The following is a 20,306-nucleotide window of genomic DNA, read 5'->3' on the forward strand; positions in this document are numbered from 1 at the left end:
CTACTTAAAGCTGGCCAAATAAGAGCCACACTAGCCACAGTATCTTTCCAAAACAGTATCACATTCATAGACATTGTATGCACAAAAGCACCTGACTGAGAAGCTGAGCTTTCACTGCAAGATGTTCAATGTCACTTTCAGCTTTGGCACCCTCATCTGTCTCTTAAGCTCATACAGCACGACACCACTGACAGAAGTACAGAAGCACACATGAACATCCCAATCCCTTGACTCTAAAACTCACGGCAGCCGACAAACAGTACCAAGCCCTCTAATTAATGCGGCAGAAAGGTACAAAGGTTTAGGCTGTCAGGTTTCCAACCTTCATTCAGAGAGAAGCAAAAAAGAGGAAGCACTGTAGGCAGAAAAGGAACTTTCATTCAAATACCAGGGAACCTACAAAAAAATGTATCAAAGACAACAGGACATCAAATCAAAGCTGGCCTCCCTCTCTCTTTCCCTCCCTCTCTCTGTCTCTCTCTCTCTCTCACTCATAGTGGCACACTGAACAAGTTGTTCATAAAAGGGGGGGAGAACCTAGTTTCAAAATCCGCCCCGAGAGACGTTGGTACTAAAGCAACCCTTTCCTGGGATAGTTATTTTCCCTACAAAGAAAAGTGAGCTGGGTCCCACAGAGGCAGTGAGTAGAGTATGGTATTTTCTTTGGAACAAACAGCACTGCAGTACATCAGCTAATAGAGCCTGGCTCCCAGAGGGGAGCTCAATATAGGACACTTTTCCTCTTCCTCCACTTGAGCTATTAATACACCCAAACAAAAGAAAAGAGGCTTAATGAGGCAGCAACGGGGAACTCATGCGAACTACGTTAGACAAGAGCTTTGTAGTGTTTAGCTCTAAGGATTCCAGCTTTTCATACACCAATGGATCCTACATTGCTATTTCTATTGTGGCTGATGCCATCAGAGTAAAAGTACAGTATATGTAAATCGTAATACGTCCTTTTAAGCATTACATTTGGACCCATTTGGTTAAGTCTTTTTGAAATGGTAAAAGCAACACAACAGCAAAAAGAGATGCATAGTTTAAAAGCATGATAATGTGCTGGATATGGATATAGATCCTATAAAAGGATCTCTGAAGAAAAACACTGTACGCTGTTACAAAATGATCTGCACTAGAAACATCTAACATATTTCACCAGTTTGGACAAAACATACAGAAACTGTGATATATGAAGCATTTCTTTGCATATTTGCATGAAAGAAAATATCTCATGCAGCGTAGAGCAGCTACCTTGAAGTTAATGCTTTGGTTCAGATTCAGAGTGCATTAAAATGGAAGAAGATGAGGGAGTGTATTTAAACGCTCACAGTAGTCCAACTAAGAATTTCTATCCTGATTAAGCAGGAGAAACTGTTTCTAGGCAGCTTCACATACTGAACACAAATACCCCTGTACATATTAACAGAATACAGTATTTCAACTATTACCATAGAAACAGACTAACACATACTTGCAAAAAACAATTCAGAGCATGGCATTTTACTTGCCTAACTACCCTGGCTAAACACAGTATTGTAACATTGGAGCATTACAATATTCAGGCTATTGTAAAAGGGGTTTGGTGTTTACATCCATCACACCTCTAACAGCAAAACTCCCAAGTCCCAAATTAAATCAGGGATATTCAAATGTGCAAGTAAACAAACTCACATTAAATCAAGTAAGAATCTGCCCTCCCCCCCCACCCAAAAAAAAAAGCCCATAAAAAAGCCCATAAAAACAAAGAAAAAGAAGAGGTTGGTGTTTCAGTTTAAATCATGCACTGGGGACTTAATATTAACCAGATATCCGCCTCAAAGTGAGAGCTGTCACACAGTGCAAAGATCACCATTTCAGTCATGCAGTACAACATGGTAAATAGAGCAAGGGATGGTGTCAAACGTAAAAGGAGTGTTTGTTTGAGGTCTGTCCTCTGGAACTGAAGTTTTTAAATAATTTGCTGTAGTAGGCTTAGGTTGTAGATGACTTAGGGCAGTGGCACAAGGGGCAACTTTGTTTTACTATATTGCATTAAAATAGTGTTAATGTCTCACAACCCTTAACTCAAAGACTCAAACCTGTCCATTACCTGATTTTACTGAATTTTTTTGGCACATAACCCTTTCCATTTTAAAATGAACTGTATCTGAAAAAGGAAGCCACTTGAAGCTGCCCTTTGGCATTTTGGATCTTGGAAAACTTGACCACAAACTTCTGGACGGATTTAGCACTAAGCTGATCTGAATTTTCCATTAGGGGCATTCTGCTCAATCCAATTGGTTGAGTGAGAATGAGACAATTAAGTTATATACCACACAAGGCAAATCCGCTGCTGGGATAAATATACCGACTTGAGGATCAGACAATGTGGAACAGCAGTAATGCTGAGACTTTAAGTAGTCATACTCCCACATCAGAGGCAAAAATAAGTCTAAATATAGCTCTTCTTGTGGGGTCACATCCCCTCAGGCAGCAGTACTCCCTAAACAACAATAAAACCACAGATTTGGCTGAACATACTACATCTACATTTGGTTGTTCCTACAAAAAGAAGTTTACACTTTTGCTTTTTTTAATCCTTATGAACAAGGAAATTGATTTTTTTTTTGACCACTGGACAAAGCTGCATTTCATTCCCACAAGCCTCCATAAATAATGTTATGAGTCCAAAAGACTTTGGTAACATAAATCTGACTGCTTCTCAACCATTAACCAATAGCTAATGGTATTAATCTCTTCTAGCCCATAATGTTACAATATCTACATAAGTGTGTCTCAGTATCCTACTTGAAGCATTGATGTCTATGATGAGTACAAAGATGTATGAACAACCATCAGACAACATTGAAACAGTCTTTTGAGCTGATAAGGAAAAATACACACATACACAATTTTTTTTTTTAAAAGACTCACTGTATCCATTATTTCTTTTCAGATCAGTCTGAACCATAAATAAGTTAACAATATAGCTTATCATAAATAAATTTCAGTCTGTAAAATTCACATATAAATACCCTGCTCCATCTTGCAGAGACTTCCCAGAAAAGAGAAGTGGACCCAAATTACATTACGCTGCAGCACGTTGCATTCCTTCTCTCTCTTTGACAAAAAATACAAAGCATCCATGGTGTAAACACTACGACTTTCCCTTTAAAACCTCTGGAGGCATTGACAAAGACAGGTAAATAGAGCGGACAGGTGGAGCTGTGACGAGTTTGAAGATGTCTCTCCATTGTCTGTCTGGACCTGGGGCAGTAGGACAGCCCTTTTCATGTTGGACACTGGTGACAACTTCTTCCTGGTCCAGTCCCTGATTGATACAGTCTGTGTGTGAAAGTGGGAGAGAGAGAAAAAAAAAAAAGGGATAGGCTATTGCTAGTGATGATTGGTTGATTGATATTGAGGTGACGGTTGCTGCTCCTGCTGCATGCTTGATTTTGGAGACGTGCGGACGTCCATGCAATTGAGCCAGAGGCAGAGAGCTGCCAGGGACAGAGAGAAAGAGAAGAGAGCTGTCTCTACACTGGTCCAAGCCATCCTGCAGTTCATGAAGCTAACTGAATCTCCCTTGTTGTCTCGCTGTTTCACTGTTCTTCTGAGAAGTGAAAGGCTGGATGCGCTGGTTGGTGCTCAGAGTCCGTTCCCAGTGCCACAGGTGTGTTTACGGGTGTGCTGTTGCAGGGCTGCGGGTTGGTGTCGCCCCCTGGAAAAGTCTTCTCCTGAGACTGGGAGGAGGAGGACGAAGAGTGGGTGCTCTCGCTGGAACTGCTGCGAGTTTCTGTGCTGGTACTTGTCTTTTTCATCTTCCTCCTCTTGGCTAGTGGTGCCTTGTCCACTGTCTGCAGGCGGAAACCTTCCCGCTTACATTTGTTAAATGCCTGGGACAAACAAAGAGGGGATTGGTGAGTCTTTTGAATTATTTTCAAAGGGATGCAGTGACCTAGCTCTTTCTCTTCCGATACCCATTCCTCAACTCAGGGTTTCTGCTGATTTTGAATACTCCACTCTACCTGTAGTGGTGCTGTCTTTTATCCAAATTTAAAGTGTGCTACTTATTATTATGTTTATGTAAGGCAACACGAGACCAGACTGCTGTAGCAGTAGGTGACCCGCCATGACTGAATGAAAGTAACTGAAGGAGGAAACACAACATTTTTCAAAGGAACTAAATTATATATGTGGAATATGTGGATCAGGCACGTCTGGTGCATACCCAATCAACTTAAACAGGGTCAGTATAAGGGCTAATACCAATTCTAGCATATCAGATTGGTGTATCCCTGCATTTTCTGCTCTAAGCTTAACTTGCATTGCTAACATTTTGTGTTATTACCGATAAAAAAAAATAATAATAATTTTGCTGTTTCAATGGTAGTCTGGACAATTTAGCTAATTACACACTTATATTGTTAATTTCAATATTTTGGCTTTCAAGTCAATTGCTATGGGTTTGAGAGTAATTCTGTACAGTCCATGAGCAGTTTGAAAAGCAATCGTTTAATACAACCCAAATCTTACTACAGGAAGCCTGAACGGAGGGAATTCCTGACCTACATCTAAAATGAGCATGAATTGTGTGTCATTACGTACATTAAAGGTAGCTTTGACGTAGGTGTGGACGGAGGCAGTGGAGGAGCCAAGAATGTCTGGGGTCATGAGTGGGTTGGAGGACAGCTGGCTGTCATCCTGGAGCCAGGCATTGTAACGTAGGCCGCACATCTTAATCCTCTTATTTGGGTCCACCGTCAGCAGCTCTACACGAACAAGACATGGATAATTAATGAGATAATTACTTTTAGCACTCTTAATACGTGAGTGAGGAGGTGAGCCACTTCAGGAAGTCACTGTGGGCTACTTTGGGTGGCATTAGTTTACATTTAAATTATAAATATACAAATGGAGTAAAATAGTCCTGTATTTCCAACAATAATGCAAAATGCTTATATTTAGTTACACAATTTTATACAATCTTATTTTTTAGTGTGATTACACCTGTAACATGTGTGGTCTAAATAAATACTTGACATTGCATGACACAATGGCAATTACAGCATTTTTGCCAATTTAACACACTATAGTGAACCCATTTCCTCTAAATTTGTCACAAAAAATTCTCCAAACCACAGTCTAAAGATGATAAAACGTCTGATGGCTCATCTTGTGAAATAAAAGTTCTAGCATAGTTTTCACCGGATTTAACTACAAGCCACCAGTGCCCATCCTCACCTTGTATAAGGTCCTTGGCCTGCTGGGACACATTTCTCCAGGCTTCGCCTTCAAACGAGAAGTCCCCCTGTTTGATTTTCTTCATGATTTCCTCAGCACTGGTGTGGGTCAGGCTCTTCTCCTGACACTGAAAAGGCACCTGGCCAGACAGCATGGTGTACTGCAAAAAACAAACACACAAACTGCTGTCAAAGCATCATGAATACAATTACTAGGTTAAATGTTGAATATAAAACATCTGTATTTCTATATATAAATCTAATCTAAACATCTTGTATGGTCAGCGTGGCACATGAAAATGCTACATGTTTTTGTTAATCACGTTGCCTACGATGAGCTGGGAAACTAACGAAGCATTAGTGTTAAAACATATCTGCTGTTCAAATAACAACATGAGAGGAGCTCTTAACCGATCACGACTGTCCACATTTTTCCATTGTTATGCTGCAATGTTGTTGACCATGGCTGAACCAGCACTAAACAGAAGAGTGGTCTGTGCTCAGCGGAGTGAACAGGATACTCTCACCTTGGCCTGCTTACGTCTGCCCTCGGATTTCTCATTAAAATGACAGTAGTTGGGAACAGCCCTTTTGGCGGTGGAAGATCTGTCGTGCCCTGATCTCTCTCTCTCTCTCCCTCTCTGGGTTGGCTCAATTTGCTTCCAGGGCATTGTGCACACAGCTTGTCAGTAGCCATTTCATCAAAGCTCCACAAGGCACACTACTCCTATATCCCCCCTAGGGGGCGACGGTGCGAAATAGCACTTGCACAGAGAGCACAGAGTCTGTATGGATGACTGGCCAAGTACAGAAACCTTTCTCTCAACTCTCTGCCCCCCACTCGTGTGCCTTCTCCGTCTCATCTCTACCTCTCATTTTAATTTTCCTCCTCTATGCAGAAAAAGGTTGAATTAGGATGACATTTCCGCTACCGGGAAGCACCGTTTCAAATGAGCGCAGCCTTAACAGCTCTGAGAGTCGGGCTGGTTGCTCTTCACTCTGTGGTGAGCCTTAAACTGTGTCAGCTCACCACAGGATGCTGAGGGCAGTAGCGCTGAACAAGAGAGGGAGCTGAATATCATGCAAAACAGATTAGAAACAGAACATGCACACACATGCATACATACATGTGAGTATTGACACGCAAAACACCCCCCTTACATATACACAATCACTGAAAGCCTAAACCACAAAATCAGCCAAAATCAGTTAAATAACAGCTGATTGCTTCATCAAAATGGCCTGCAGCAAATGTTGAATCCATAAACTGGATAACATCAACAAATCAACACTGTGTGGGGCTCATGATTAAACATTAATTTAGTTTTAGAAATGCTTCAGTTAACATTATTACAAAAAACTACTTTAAAGTGGAGCTTGGAGCTGTGGATTTTGAAAAGAGTTTTATACATTATAAGTTTTATAATCAGGTCACTTTCCTGTTGCATTGTGGAAAGTGAGGGATGTATTTGTTATGTGACTGTAAAATGATGCTCCTGAATAGGGCCAATTAATGATCTGTTATTTAGTCCTATTCCTGACTGAGCAGAATTATTGTTATCAAACTGAAAGCTTGATCTTGATGTGGGGCATAATTCTAATAAATAAAAACAAGAATTGAACGTGAACATAAGTTTTCTTCCCTGTTGTGTTTACAATTGCTGTTCAAATTGCTGTAGAATAAAATACTGAAATAATGGGCTGCTGATGGGTCTTTCTCCAGAGGATAATGTTAAGTCATATAATGAATGATTTTCTATCAGTTTAACTACCAGTATTTTGTTTTAACCCGAGCATGGCTCTGCCGTCCCACACACACTTACCAGAATGACCCCCAGACTCCACAGGTCACAGGACTCATCGTAGCCGTCATATTTGAGTATCTCTGGCGCTGCGTACTGCAGCGTGAAGCACGGAGTCTTCAGGAGCTGATTGTCTGGTGGTTTGAGGCGAGCAAAGCCAAAGTCTATGATTTTTATCTCGGAGTTCTCACTCTCGTCTGTGAAGAGCAGGTTCTACGAAGCAATTCAAGACACGGACAGCAATCATTTCTTTCTGCTCTGCAGAACTGGTCCACTCAAGAGCTTACTAAATTGGACATCAAGACTTGTCTGACCAGGTACTTTTGACCCATGTTAGGGTCAAACAATTTTACTCCTGTTGTGTAAAAGATTGCAGAGTCAGAATGACGATACCACAAATCATACAAAGTTCAGAAAAACACAGTAATTCTGTTTTTAAAGCGTATGATCCAGTGTGTCTGTATTCATCATAAAGGCACAAACTCTGTTCAGAGAGAAAATCATTTATAGCAGTAGTCTTGCGGAGTCTATGTCCAATACCTCCGGTTTAAGGTCCCTGTGCACCACTCCTACGTCGTGCATATGACTGACAGCTGACACCAGTTTTCGCATGATGCGGCTGGCCTCTGTTTCACTGAAATGTTGCTTTCTACGGATCCTCTCCAGCAGCTCCCCTCCACCGAGCAGCTCCAGGACCAGATATGTGTGGAGCTGCAGCAAACACAAACACAGAATATATTTACACTTCTCACCAACCTCTGTTGCACCCATTTCAACCTTAATTCTCTGCCACGCTCTGAAATATTACAGTAGGTGCAAACATTCCTATAGGTTTTGCAATAATAAAAAGTTTTCTGATGTATAATAAATCTTGCTTTTTACAGCTTGCACTGCCAGTTTAACACAGCAGAATGTTAATGTGTGAAATGGAGGACGGGGATTTTTTTTTGTTGCATAATAAATTTAGCAAAAACAGCCCATCCTTGATCCCATGATGGTAAGATCAAACCATAATGGTACTGAGGAAAACTGAAAGGGTCCAAACAAAGTGGGAAGGGAATAATGTGTCTGGGCAGCAGGGTAGAGTTTCTCATTAGTGCTGGGTCTGTGGAACAAAGGCAGGACTCGGTTGAGGCGAGGCGAGGCAGCGCTGCTTTGATCTGGGTCACAGGCCTCTGAGGTACAGTAATAACCCCACTGAGCTCATCAGGTCTAGAGTGGTGCTCCTAGGCTTGAAGGACCGGGGCTAATGAACCTGTACACAGTCAGCCACACGGACACACCTTCCCAATAACCGAGGTAAGCTTCAGTTGGAACGCATCCACACTTAGTTTGGTTTGAGTGTGCAGCTCGATTAGCAACACAAGTAAATCTAGGTTGTTTCTATTCAGTGGTGCTCAATGGATGTTTCTACAGCTGCAGTTAAAAATACGTTTGGTGTGAAATATCGAGCACACGGAGAGATGTTTATGGGACAATACATGAAGAGACGGAGACAGACCTCGAGGGCTTCAAGCTTCCCCATTAATCTGCCTTGTTCCAGTTCCAGGACTTAATAAGGCTGCAGTCCCCACAGGCTCCACAGAGAGCCATGCAAAACAGAATTTATGGTGGCCAACGTAGCCGCCGCAATAAACCTTACCTGGTCGTGGTAAATTTCATGTAACTTGACAATGTTAGGGTGGCCATCGCAGAGCTTCAGAGCAGCTATTTCCCGCTGAGTCTGTGCCTCCATCCTACAGCAAACACAAGCAGGAAGCCAGATAACTGTCACAAAATACAACATAAATACACACATACACAGTAGAGTGAGAAATGAATTACAATTATTCAAATTAATTATTAAATTATGAATTGACAACTGTGTATTCATTGGCAGCCAACATGTTCAACATGACACAACTTAAACCGCAGCCTTTTCTTGGTTATTGGGTTCAGCTTAGAGCTTTACAGTGTTTTCCACAGAATGACTGCGGAGGATATATTTCTATTTCTATAGGTCATTTCTTATTTCACCTTTTTAATTTAACTTAATTCTCCACTTTACTTTTGGTGTTTTATTGTTTGCTGACAAAATGCTTTGTTTTCCTCATCTCTGTCACACACTGTCTGCCACGCCACTCTACATCATACAGGCTGTACGTGCTCTGTTACTTTGTTGGTCAGCACTGAGTTTTGTGAAGTTGCTCACATTCTGGGTTTTTGTCACTCACAATTACGTTTTCACAACAGCAACTGAACCGCGAGCAGAGGAGGCTTGTTAATGACGTCGCCTATCTGAAACTAAACTGCTGATTTACCTGCTGCGTGCTTCTAAAACATCCACCAAATAACTTATAATAATAATAATAATAATAAACATACTGTATAAAGTACCAAGAGAAGCAAAACCACGCTTTAGAAAGAAGACAGAATATCCTGAGTCAGCGTATCTATCACCCATTAACTCAACTCTTTGCATGACATTTCTACAGCATAATTTTGTGGCTTCTGTGAGGTTAGCATATTCCTGTGCTTGGTTATTTCGCACAAAGCACATTTGGTAGCCCACAACGTTCAGTTCTCAAAAGTTCTCTCACTGTCAAATTAGGAGGCATTTCTATCAGGTTTTAAGGGCTGTTTTGCTCTGCAACTCTTTCTTTTAAAGATTTCTTTAACCTGATATGGGCAAATTCCAACTAATGCACGGTTATAACACAATGTGGTGCTGTGAGCAAAGTGTGATTTACTTTCTGAACGTGCTGTAGAAACATGCGCTGTATCAGGGTGAGCTTGTATTAGAAACCCCAGTGAGGCTTGCTTTTATTAGAGCCATAAAATGTGGTGCTACACTGTCAGTTTAGGAGTGTAGTGTAGGACTGCAGTCAACACACACACGATCAAAGCTTATTTTGTAGCAGTTGCCAGCAAAAACAAGTAGGCTGGTGAGCAGAGATATATTTACATTAATTTAACCTACATCTGTTAACCTTAAACAGAGTAATGGGGCAAAAAGAATCTGAGATATTATGTAATCAAGTCAAATTATGACATTATTTTCTATTCATCAATTAATCTAAGTCTAACCTCATTTGTTTTCTAAGACTGTATTTAGAGTTGGTTGACAACAGTCCAATTTCTGCCAGGGAGAAGAGTTATCCAGTCAAACTATAAATATCTCACGCTGCCAAAGGCAACTGGGTTGACAAACACATCTGAGCTAGCAGGCTGGGGGCTTTTACCTCTTGCTGACAATCTTGACTGCGTATTTCTGTCCAGTCTTCTTGTGTGTGCAGCGTCTGCAGATGGAGAAGCTTCCCTCTCCCAGAACACTGTCCCTCAGGTCCATCTCATAACTCATATAGAAAGGTGAGTCCTGCAGGGGGAGGGGGGAATTGTGAGCCAAAACAAGCTGTTTGGTCAAATATAAAATTTAACTGAGAGGCATCACCAATATGTCCAACGATTGCAAGTGACCTCAATTAAAGAATGACCTCATTGTTGTTACATTGTTGTTGTACTTCAATAAAATCGTCATACAATTATTTCGTATATGAAAATACATTACACTAAACTCTTCACTGTGATATTTATCTCAGCTCTACGGCTGCTTTTATCTCTTCTATAGAGAATGCTGTAACTACTGCTACTTGGCTTATATTACACAGTCATGTCCTTGGTACACTTTTATTTACATTCCATGTTATGTCTCGTTCTCCACACAGACACAATTCACGTAGGTGAGGAATAAGCAGTCTTTTATGTGTTCTTAAATTTAATAATAATCTAGAGGTCATGTATATACAGCATTTTCCATAACCACTGGCAACAACCCATCTCACAACCCCATGTCCCACTTTTCACCCTTTCCCCAAGTCCCTTGACTGCAGCCTTTGCTTTTTATAAATATTACTTATTCTATGTGATTATCAAATTAAAGCTTGTTGCTGTTTTTGTGATCATAAAACTTTATTTGCTTTATTACATATATCACCACACAGTGACCTGCAGCAATCCATGAACACTGTTTGAGGAAGGAACCCAGTAAACTTCTCTTGTTGTGCAATTTTGTCAAATTCATTTGCATACAAGATGTAAGCTACATATGTACAAAGCAGTCACGCTGTGAAAAAACTATATTCTCCAGATCTGAAACTACATACTGAAGATGACTACAAGATAAGACAAGACATGTTAACTAGCTTCCAGTTTGTGACAGCACAGTGAGCTGAGGCTTTAATGGAATTCTGAGCACATAGTTGCCTGACTGCTGCCTGAAACTTCCCCTTTCTAATGTGAAAGCACTAAAGGGTACAACAAGGCTATGACCAAGGTTACAAGCCAAAATGCTAATTTTACTTCAATTCCATAATCCAGCATTTGGTTTATTGATAAAAAACTGCTAATATTAAAATAATTTGCGACCAATATAACAAATACCAATAAAAAAAAATTAGCTCAATTCATATGAAAAAAAAAAAAGTGATATGAAACTGCTCAATTTCATATCACTTAAATCAACACAAAATTTCTACACCAACACGTACCCAGGATGTTGATGAGAAAACTTGAAACCCGATGAGCCACAAAAAGCATTGCACTGCTACCTTCTTAAAGGGCATTTTCTTGCACAGATACACAAGTGCATCCATGAACAAACAGCCTCAAATAAACAGGATCATGTTTGGAAACTGAATCTGACTGCAGTGAAACAAGTACAGTAGAAAAAAGTTCTAGTGGAATGAAGAGGAGGGAAAAGTCTCATCTGTCTGTGACAGCAGCCATTAGCTTAAGTGTGTTTGTACAGGGGGATCCAAGTCCATTCATCTTACCTTCATCATGGCGCTGCGGGCCACCGCTGCAGAGCCTGGCCTCTCAGAGCCCCCACACAGCTGGACAGGGTCGTCCATCACCACATTCCTCTTAAACAGGATGGATGGGGCCATGAAAGAGTAGCCCTGCGCACAGAAACACATCAACTCTAAGTGTTTACATTTTACAAAGACATAAAGCCAGGGCTGGACTATATGAACAGAGGAAGAGGAAACATCCATTGCTGCAGTTCAAAAGACTACAGCATTAAAATCCCAGATAATACTTTATTTTATATATAACATAAATATATAGACACTTACTGTATTTTATATGTTTCAATATTAACTATAAAACTTCAAATTGTTGTGCATTTTCTTCAAATGCCACACCAGCCTGACAGCTCCACAATAAACTCAGTTCTGTTCATTCGTGAGTGACAGTGGCTGTCCAGCTGTTCCTATTGTTAGACCTGTCATTGTGAAGCGCTGCCTGCTTAATTCCAGCTGTGGGGAGCCCAAAGCTTTGAGCTGGCATTAATCTCTCTTTCCCTTTTTCACCGACACACACACAGCTGTGTGGTATGTAGTGACAGCCATGGATGGACGGAAGGATGGATGTTGAATGAATGAGATGCCCTAAATTGCCGGGCTTGAATATTTGATTGCTCTGCTGTGAAATTACATCTTGGCACACTTAATGCAATTTTAATTTTGTTTTGTGAGGCACGGTGGGGGAGCAAGTGCACGGTTTAAAATTGGGATTGCTGTCGTTATCTCAGAGATTGCTAGGCTTGCAAATTATAAAGACCACAAAATTTCAGACTATATGAATGGCAGCTGAGAGCGAAAAAAGCCAAGATGAAGTTGGCAATCAAAGACTGAAGGCGTAACCGAGACAGACGTGGTGATGCTCTCAAAGTGTAACCTTTTATTCCATGAGAGAAGCCCGTTAATGGATCTATTGATCTACCAAGCTCAAGGATCCAGAAGGCAATCAGAGTTGAAATTTCATGCAATACATCAGACAGCCATCAGCTGGCACGGAGTTGTGGGCCATATTATGGTTCAAAGCTACATCAAAAATAGTCATTCACATCTGTTACTTCAATAAGAGCTGCATATGGCAGCAATTACTTCAATAAAAGACCCTTTAGTCAATTTGAATACCAGTGCACACAGACAGACTCATGTTGACTTACAGCAACCTTTTGAGGACATTCAAAACTTCACTTGATTACTTCAATTGCTGTGGAGTATGTCAAATATAGTCACAGACAAAAAACGGATAATGTATAATGCGATTTTTCATCCGTGTCAACATTTCACACTGCCTGCAACTAAAGCCCAGACAAACATCAGCACAAAGCAGATGCAAATATAAATGTTGTCCTGCGCAATGACCTGCAAGGCGCACAAAGAAATGTTCCTGTCTCTAAACAACAAAACCATGAGTCACAACAAAAAATAGTCTGGTTGTCTAACATTCCTTAACACCCTCCCACCTGGAAGATGCGGTCACAGTTCTGAGGAAGGGCTGCAGGAGAGTAGGTGGGGTCCATCTCTGTGAACTCTTCAGCAAAGTTGCTGACATCCAGCTCATCCCGAATCACTGGCTTAAATGGGGCAGGAACCTTCTTAGCTGCCAGGTCCTCCCAGTTAATTTTCTAAAGTGAGTTTAAAAAAAAAAAAAAAAAAAAGACAAACATTTTGGTTAATCCCCATCCTTATTAACACAGCTTATACAGACACTCAGTTTTCCTAAATGCTATTCACTCAAAGCAGCCCCATTATGTATAGTAACAGCCCATCCTGCTATTTAGTTTTTCTAAATATTGTGAAATAGTTGAGACAGGCAATGAGATCCACCTGGTAAAACGGCTGTTTTTTTACATTCTCTGCTCCACTAGGCCCCGAACCCAATCTCTTCTTTGGATCTTTGATGAGGAGTCGCTGGATGACATCTTTGGCCAGTGGTCCCATGTCTTTGGGGAAAGGAGGGTCCTTTTTTGAAATCCTCCTGTGATGTGTAAGACAGATATGGTCAGTGCTGTAGAGAGATTATAACTGAAGGATAGCTGAAAAACTGTGGCTGACGATCAGGGAGAAATCCATACTTGGCAATGTCTGTGTGTGAGTTCTCATCTCCATCAACGGTGAAGGGTGATCCGCCAGTCAGAAGCTCGTACATCAGCACGCCAAGGCTCCACCAGTCCACTGCCTGGAATGCATGAAAGCACCCACTCATGACTTTGGCTTAACAGACTAAAAGACAAATCTCAGTAGAGAGCACACACATTCAGAAATACGGGGCGAGAGTCTGGGCTGCTTGATTTGATCGAACAGGAGACAGCATAAAAGATAAAAACTATAAATTACCTTGTCATGTCCAGACTCTCCGCCTTCCACAATTTCTGGAGCCATATATTCAATGGTGCCACAAACAGAAAATGCCCTTTCCATCTGTTTTTAAAATACACAAAATCATCAATTGACACATTTTAAATTTCCAAATACAACACAAAATGCAGAGGATCCTAGTCTTCTCTGTGTTTTAAAATGCCTGCAAGTGGCCAGGACTGAAAGAGAATGATTAAAGCACCTGAGGAATCTTAAAAGTTTCTCTGTAATATTTAAAGGTTCTGTGGACCTTTTAACCTCTGTTAGCCCGATAAAGCAGTTTCTTCAAGCGGGTCCTCATTTTGTTAGTCTCATCAAAAGCAAAAGGACACCAATCTCTAGGCATTATTCATTTTTAAGAGTTTAACTGCTTCATCGAGACTGTGTGGGTGAGGTTTGTTCAGATCTGACTGACAGTGGCCTGGCAACATAAGCAAAAAGCACCACAACTGATGATCTGTATGGAGGTAGGTGACATCACCTTTTTCTCAACTAAGCCTGTCCACTTCAAACCAAGAGCTCATAGGATGATTTCTCTCACGTGAAAGAACCAATACTGTTTTTATTTTGAGAGAAAATTGTGTGTTCAAGTAGGACCCCTTTGCTGAAAGAGAAAAAGCTAAAGAGAAAATTGTTTTTTGAGGGCCTTTAAGGAAAAAGCAAAATGCCTTTTTTGGTTCTTTCTAAATCTATTATGAGAACAGAAAGATAGGTCAGTTTCAGAAGGAGTGTAAGAGCTGATGGAAGCCTAATTTCAAGGCTTCCATCAGCTTTTGCACTCCTTTCTGAGGAGGACTGAGAGGTTGTAACACATATTGTTAAGACATACTGTACCTGATCAAATTCTTTACTGAGGCCAAAGTCTGTGAGAACTATATGACCACTTGAATCCAGAAGAATATTCTCAAGTTTCAGGTCCCGGTAGACGATCCCAAGCTGCGACAAGTAAACGACAAGTGGCAAGTTAAACATACAGCATGTAAGCAGCAATAGCTGACTTCTGAACAGACAAGAGGCCTTGATTATGTTGAATCTGATGGTTACCTTGTGTAGATGTTCTAGTGCCAACACAATCTCTCCACTGTACAAGGCTACTTCTTGCTCCTTAAATCGCACCCTTTGCACCAAATGTGTGAAGAGCTCCCCACCATTTACATAATCTATAATGGAAGATATCATGCATGTCACGTTTCATCCAAAATAATATAAGCTGGTTGGTTTTTCTACAGGGAAGGGAAAATACTTCTTTTAAGTTTCTAATTCAAAAATCTTTCCCTGGGTTAAAGACAATGATTAACCTTTTCTTTTGCTTATATAAACATATGTTTCATATTAAATATTCTAACCGAGAATGAGGTGCAGTTTGGTATCCGTCTGGAAAGCGTAGTGAAGTGTTACGAGGAATGGAGACTGGCGGATGTGCTCCAGCACTTGCCGCTCCGTCCGTGTGTGTTCAGCAGTCTTTGCCTTTTGTACAATAGTGGCCTTTTTCAGAACCTTCATGGCATACAGCTTTCCCGCATCATGACCACTCACTTTCCTCACCAGGAACACCTTGCCGTATGCTGGTGGTTAAAATAAACAAAGGAAGAGAGCAAAGTTCAGTGCAGGGCAAAGGCTTAAACAAAAATAACCGGTATGGCATGCTTATCATTTCAAAAACACACTATATCAGATGCCAGACTGGCATGCAAACTATCATTTAAATGTCATGTTCTGTTCAACACACAGAGAATAAAGGTATTAAGTTTTACTCACCTCCTGTGCCCAGCACCTTTAATAGCTCAAAGTTTTCAATGCCCACCCTCTCTACATGGCCCGTCAGGTTGGCTGAAGTCAGAGTAGAAATAAAATATTACAAGAGAATCAGATAAACCACTCATTTCATATAACAAAACAAATGTGGCTTTAATGATAAAATACCAAAGTAAAATAACAGGAGACCAGTACATGTATTCCCTTAAGGTGCATTCCTTCCTCAGAAATTGTGCATGAAAGTATATTTTCACAATATTAATTAAGCTAGACCTTAACAAAAACAGAAAATATTTTCCACATGAGGTATTTTTCCACTGAGGCTTATCTGGAAGACAGGAAAATTCCCATTTATATTCACTGCACTGACTGTTTGCTACAGAAATTGCTGTTTGCAGTTGCATTATAAATCTCCCACCTACCATGATTGGTAGCACGTTACTGGAGACGACTCACTGAAGAATTAGCATGACCTACAGTACAAGACATTTACCAATAAAAGTAGAATACTAAGATATTAAAGATATTAATAGGTACAAGTTGTGGACTGTAGTAAAGAAAAGGCTCTGGTTGATTTAAAAACAATTTTACTCGTCCTTAGATCTCCTTTAATCCTGGCCCTTCTCTATAGTGTAGCTGTTTCTTCCTAAATGGTAAAAAGGTAAAAAGATGCTTAATCAGCCAGCAAGTTAACGAGCTAACATTTCAGCCATCAAATGACCCGCCTCTTGTCAAAATAAGTGAAGGCATTCTTAATATCTATTTGATACTGTTGATACAGCCAAATTGTAAATACATTTGAAACTGACCAGCTGTTTTTAACCGTAGTTGCCAAAAGCTGAGGCTCTCGCATGGACATCGGAAGGCCCACTACATCACCTCACAGTCCTCTATACCAGTTTTGTAACTGGTGCCCAAGTTATAAAAATGAATTATGAATAATGAAGTCTAAAAGGTTGGAGAAGTGGGCTCTAACTTGGAGGATCAGCGATTTAAAACACTGGACCAGTTGAGAAAATCTGCGTGGTGGTTTAATAAACACATAGCACAACAGCAGTAGAGTGGTAGCACTTGCAATGGTGAATTTGTTAACTTGTAAAAATGTGCAAATATTACAGACATAACACAAGCCTAATCAACTTCCCTCATGTAAATAAAGACCTAATGACAACAGTTTTGTGCAAAAGAAAAAAAACTGACTTACTCTCACTCAATGGTATAACATAATCTGCAAGTGAGCTTGCTACATTAGCCAGCAAAAGGTCATTATCTTGCATAAAAGATCTTCAGTGAATTCAGAACACTGTCAGTGACTCTTCATGTCTTTCTAAATCAGTGTCCCAGTACAGCTGACTGAGCATAGGACGCTCTTAGACATGCATGTCCATTGTAGTGAACACATTCCTTCTGTCTCACACTCTTAAAATAGGCTACTGAGCAATTAAAACGGCTGATTGAATCTTTTCCGCTGCTTCTCCTGTTACACGCGATATGAAATGCTGCAACTATTAGGCATTCTGGGTCGAGTGTATACCGTGTCATTTCCAAACAACAACATTGGCTTCAAATTTGAGGTCAGAGGTTCAGGTTACATAACACCCTTGTCAAGCTCACCCTGCCAAGGCCAAGTTTGATTTCAGTGTTTATTAATAGACTGATAGAGGAGTCCAACCAGATGATGCCCTGCTGCGAGACAAGCGGAACCTCTTCAGCTTACAGGAGGGAAATGCCCATGTCGTTCAAAATAAAACACTTTTCTTAAATTGTGTATTTGGGTTTGTTTCCTAAGTGATCAATCTTAAAAACCCAACATCTAATTACCACTAATTATACTAACGTATAACTATAACAATTACGTCCACTGTAGTATATTTTTTTACAATTCTTTAATGCAAAAATCCTTGTTATTTTGCAGGAAGCTGTAGGATTTAGTGGCATCTAGCAGTTAAGTTGCAGATTGCAACCGTTTGAATACAGCTCAGCTTTCCAAGGGCGTAAGACAAAGGCTGCAAAACCAGTGAAACACCCCGTCTACAGCCAGTGTTTGGTTTGTCCGTTATGGGCTATCTAACATCTAACAAATACATAAAGATTCTTATTTTATAGATGTATAGGTACACTAATGAAAATGTACTTTAATGTTAAATTCCTTTTCTGCTTACAGATCCTCCTAAATGTTACACACCGGACCTTTATGACAGAAAGACAGTGATCATTTATGGATTGATTTTGCACCACACTGCTTGAAAAGAATGTACTTGCAAAAATATGTAAAATAAAAAAAGTCTGGCCTGGACCGGATGGAGTCGGTAAGTAGGTCTATCTTGTCATTTTGCTTTATTGTCTCCTCTGAGTCAAATGCTTCTGCAGTGGTCTGAAGTTTTTGCTGATACAGCGGTTAACCTGCTGTGTGAAAATTAATGCCAGAAACAAAACCAAAAAAAAAAACGTGCCACTGACAACTAGACTGACTGGATATTTAGGGCAGGGCAGTAAATAGGGGGGGGTGCAGCATAGTCATGTTGCAGCCTGAACAGTGCACTGTGTCATTATAAACCAGTTGTAGCTGAGGCCGTGTTCAACTTCACTCAGCAGCCCCTCTACACTAACATCAGGAGACGTGCCCACTCTCTACTCAAAACAACCGCCTTCACTGAAGTCTCAATCATAAACATTTGGGAATCGTAACAGTAAATATAACTGTATGTCAACACTACTTTATAACTTTATAACTGTCATTTCAGTGCAATTGTTGCAGCAAAAAAGATGATGATGTTGTTCACTAAGCAAGGAGAGGAAGTAATGCTACCTCTTAAAACCACTGTTCCACCAACCAACAGTGCCTAACACACCCCTCTACACCGTGCAAGACAAGAACCAAGCTCTTGTGATGTGACAGCACTGCAGCGGTGTCTGCCCTCCGCTGGCTACAGATAAGTTAGCTGTGACCGCTAACAAATCCAGGGCAACAACAACAAGGGGGGGAAAAAAACAAACTAATTATTTGATTTAGTAATTAACGATTAAGTTAAGGCGGCGACAGTGACACAAACTTGCTCAAAATCTCTCCCGTCGATGGTCTGCTGAGCTCTGATGTCGCCTTGTTACACGTTAATAACTAGCTTCTGGCTAATGTTATTACCAGCGTTGACCGCGGTTATTAAGTAGCAGTTTAGCTAACGTTTGGTTAGGTAACGTTAGTTTGCGTATAAACCTTAACGTTACAGGTAATAAAGGCACTCAGCAACGTTAGTTAACCTTCCTTTTTTATATATATATATATTTAAAGACTTGAATAAGGGTTCCGCTGATGTTAGCGCTCACTACAAATACCCACTGACACTGACAGTTGCTTCTTCCCAAGCTAGCCAGCTAACATTTCTCCGGGACACGTGTCTCCTAAAGATACACACAGCGGATAAAACAGACATTTAGAAGAAAAAGTTCAACCAGTTCGCAGCTTCACTTACCATTTTTAAGCTCATGTTTCACAGTAAAGAGGTCACCTTCTCTGGAAGATCCCTCCATCGGGGATGGCATCGTAAATTTCTTGTTCCAATTATGTTTTTTTTTTTTTTTTTTTTTTTCAGACGAGGTTACGTTCACCTCGCACGCTCGTTTTGCCGCATTAACATGCAGAAACTGGATCATTGAGCAGGAGAATTAAACACATGATAGTCAGGACGCCTAACTTAACAGATATAACGTTACTGTATGGGCAGACCGTTGCTACTAAGCGTAACAGCGACAGCGAGCCCGAAGGAAACACTTGCTTCCTCCAGCCAGCACACCAACACTACCACTACCTTCGCAACCAGACAGTCCCTCGTCGCTGATTGGTGTTGCTATGTGGGTATCTGATCTCTGATTGGCTGTTTTCGTGTTAGCGACACACGGTCCCGCCCTCTCGAAAAGACAGATGCTGCCTTCAAATGCGCCTCGTATACACGAATGTCAAAGGTCAGAAGTGTAAACATTAAAGTGCAATCGACTGCGCATTAAAAGATTATTTGAAGTTCAGATCAGAAATAGTACATGTAGCAGAATGTTTTATTTATTTCAGAAAATAAGTAGTGCTTTTCTCAAGTAGGCTACAACTTTGAGAGGCTTTACTTGTGTATTTCTATTTTACGTGACTTTATTATTCTACTCATAAATAAAAAGAATATACATACTGCACTTTTTTATTCCACATTAATTTGAAAAACCATAGTTGTTTATAGTTTGAAGAACAACATAACATATAATCATCTCATAAAATATGATACATGTGTTAGTTTAGGTAATTTAGTAATAATAATACAATAACATAACACTAATACCAAACTTGC

General features: G+C 40.4%; 1 protein-coding gene across 1 annotated transcript; it reads right to left on the reverse strand.

Moving 5' to 3' along the window:
- Positions 1 to 358: 358 nt before the first annotated feature.
- rps6ka5 (ribosomal protein S6 kinase, polypeptide 5) lies at positions 359 to 19,774 on the reverse strand. The gene is made up of 17 exons (XM_051389432.1): positions 19,446 to 19,774; positions 15,979 to 16,050; positions 15,567 to 15,785; positions 15,265 to 15,380; positions 15,055 to 15,156; positions 14,200 to 14,283; positions 13,938 to 14,041; positions 13,690 to 13,840; positions 13,326 to 13,487; positions 11,842 to 11,967; positions 10,252 to 10,385; positions 8,673 to 8,766; positions 7,571 to 7,741; positions 7,052 to 7,243; positions 5,230 to 5,389; positions 4,594 to 4,757; positions 359 to 3,881 (listed from the first exon to the last, which is right to left on the reverse strand). Exons 1-17 carry the CDS (start codon positions 19,624 to 19,626, stop codon positions 3,588 to 3,590), a joined length of 2,526 nt encoding a protein of 841 aa, XP_051245392.1. The 5' UTR covers positions 19,627 to 19,774; the 3' UTR covers positions 359 to 3,587.
- Between the last annotated feature and the right edge of the window lie 532 nt (positions 19,775 to 20,306).

This window comes from Dicentrarchus labrax, unplaced genomic scaffold, assembly GCF_905237075.1.
Source record: "Dicentrarchus labrax unplaced genomic scaffold, dlabrax2021, whole genome shotgun sequence".
Lineage (NCBI taxonomy): Eukaryota > Metazoa > Chordata > Actinopteri > Moronidae > Dicentrarchus > Dicentrarchus labrax.

Excerpts from the sequence above, each read along its gene's own strand:
- rps6ka5 (XM_051389432.1), bottom strand. The coding sequence starts at position 19,626 with ATGATCCAGTTTCTGCATGTTAATGCGGCAAAACGAGCGTGCGAGGTG. Across the intron at positions 15,157-15,264 it reads CACTAGAACATCTACACAAG|CTTGGGATCGTCTACCGGGA; the intron begins GTAACCATCAGA and ends TACTTGTCGCAG. Across the intron at positions 4,758-5,229 it reads GGCCAAGGACCTTATACAAG|AGCTGCTGACGGTGGACCCA; the intron begins GTGAGGATGGGC and ends TTGTTCGTGTAG.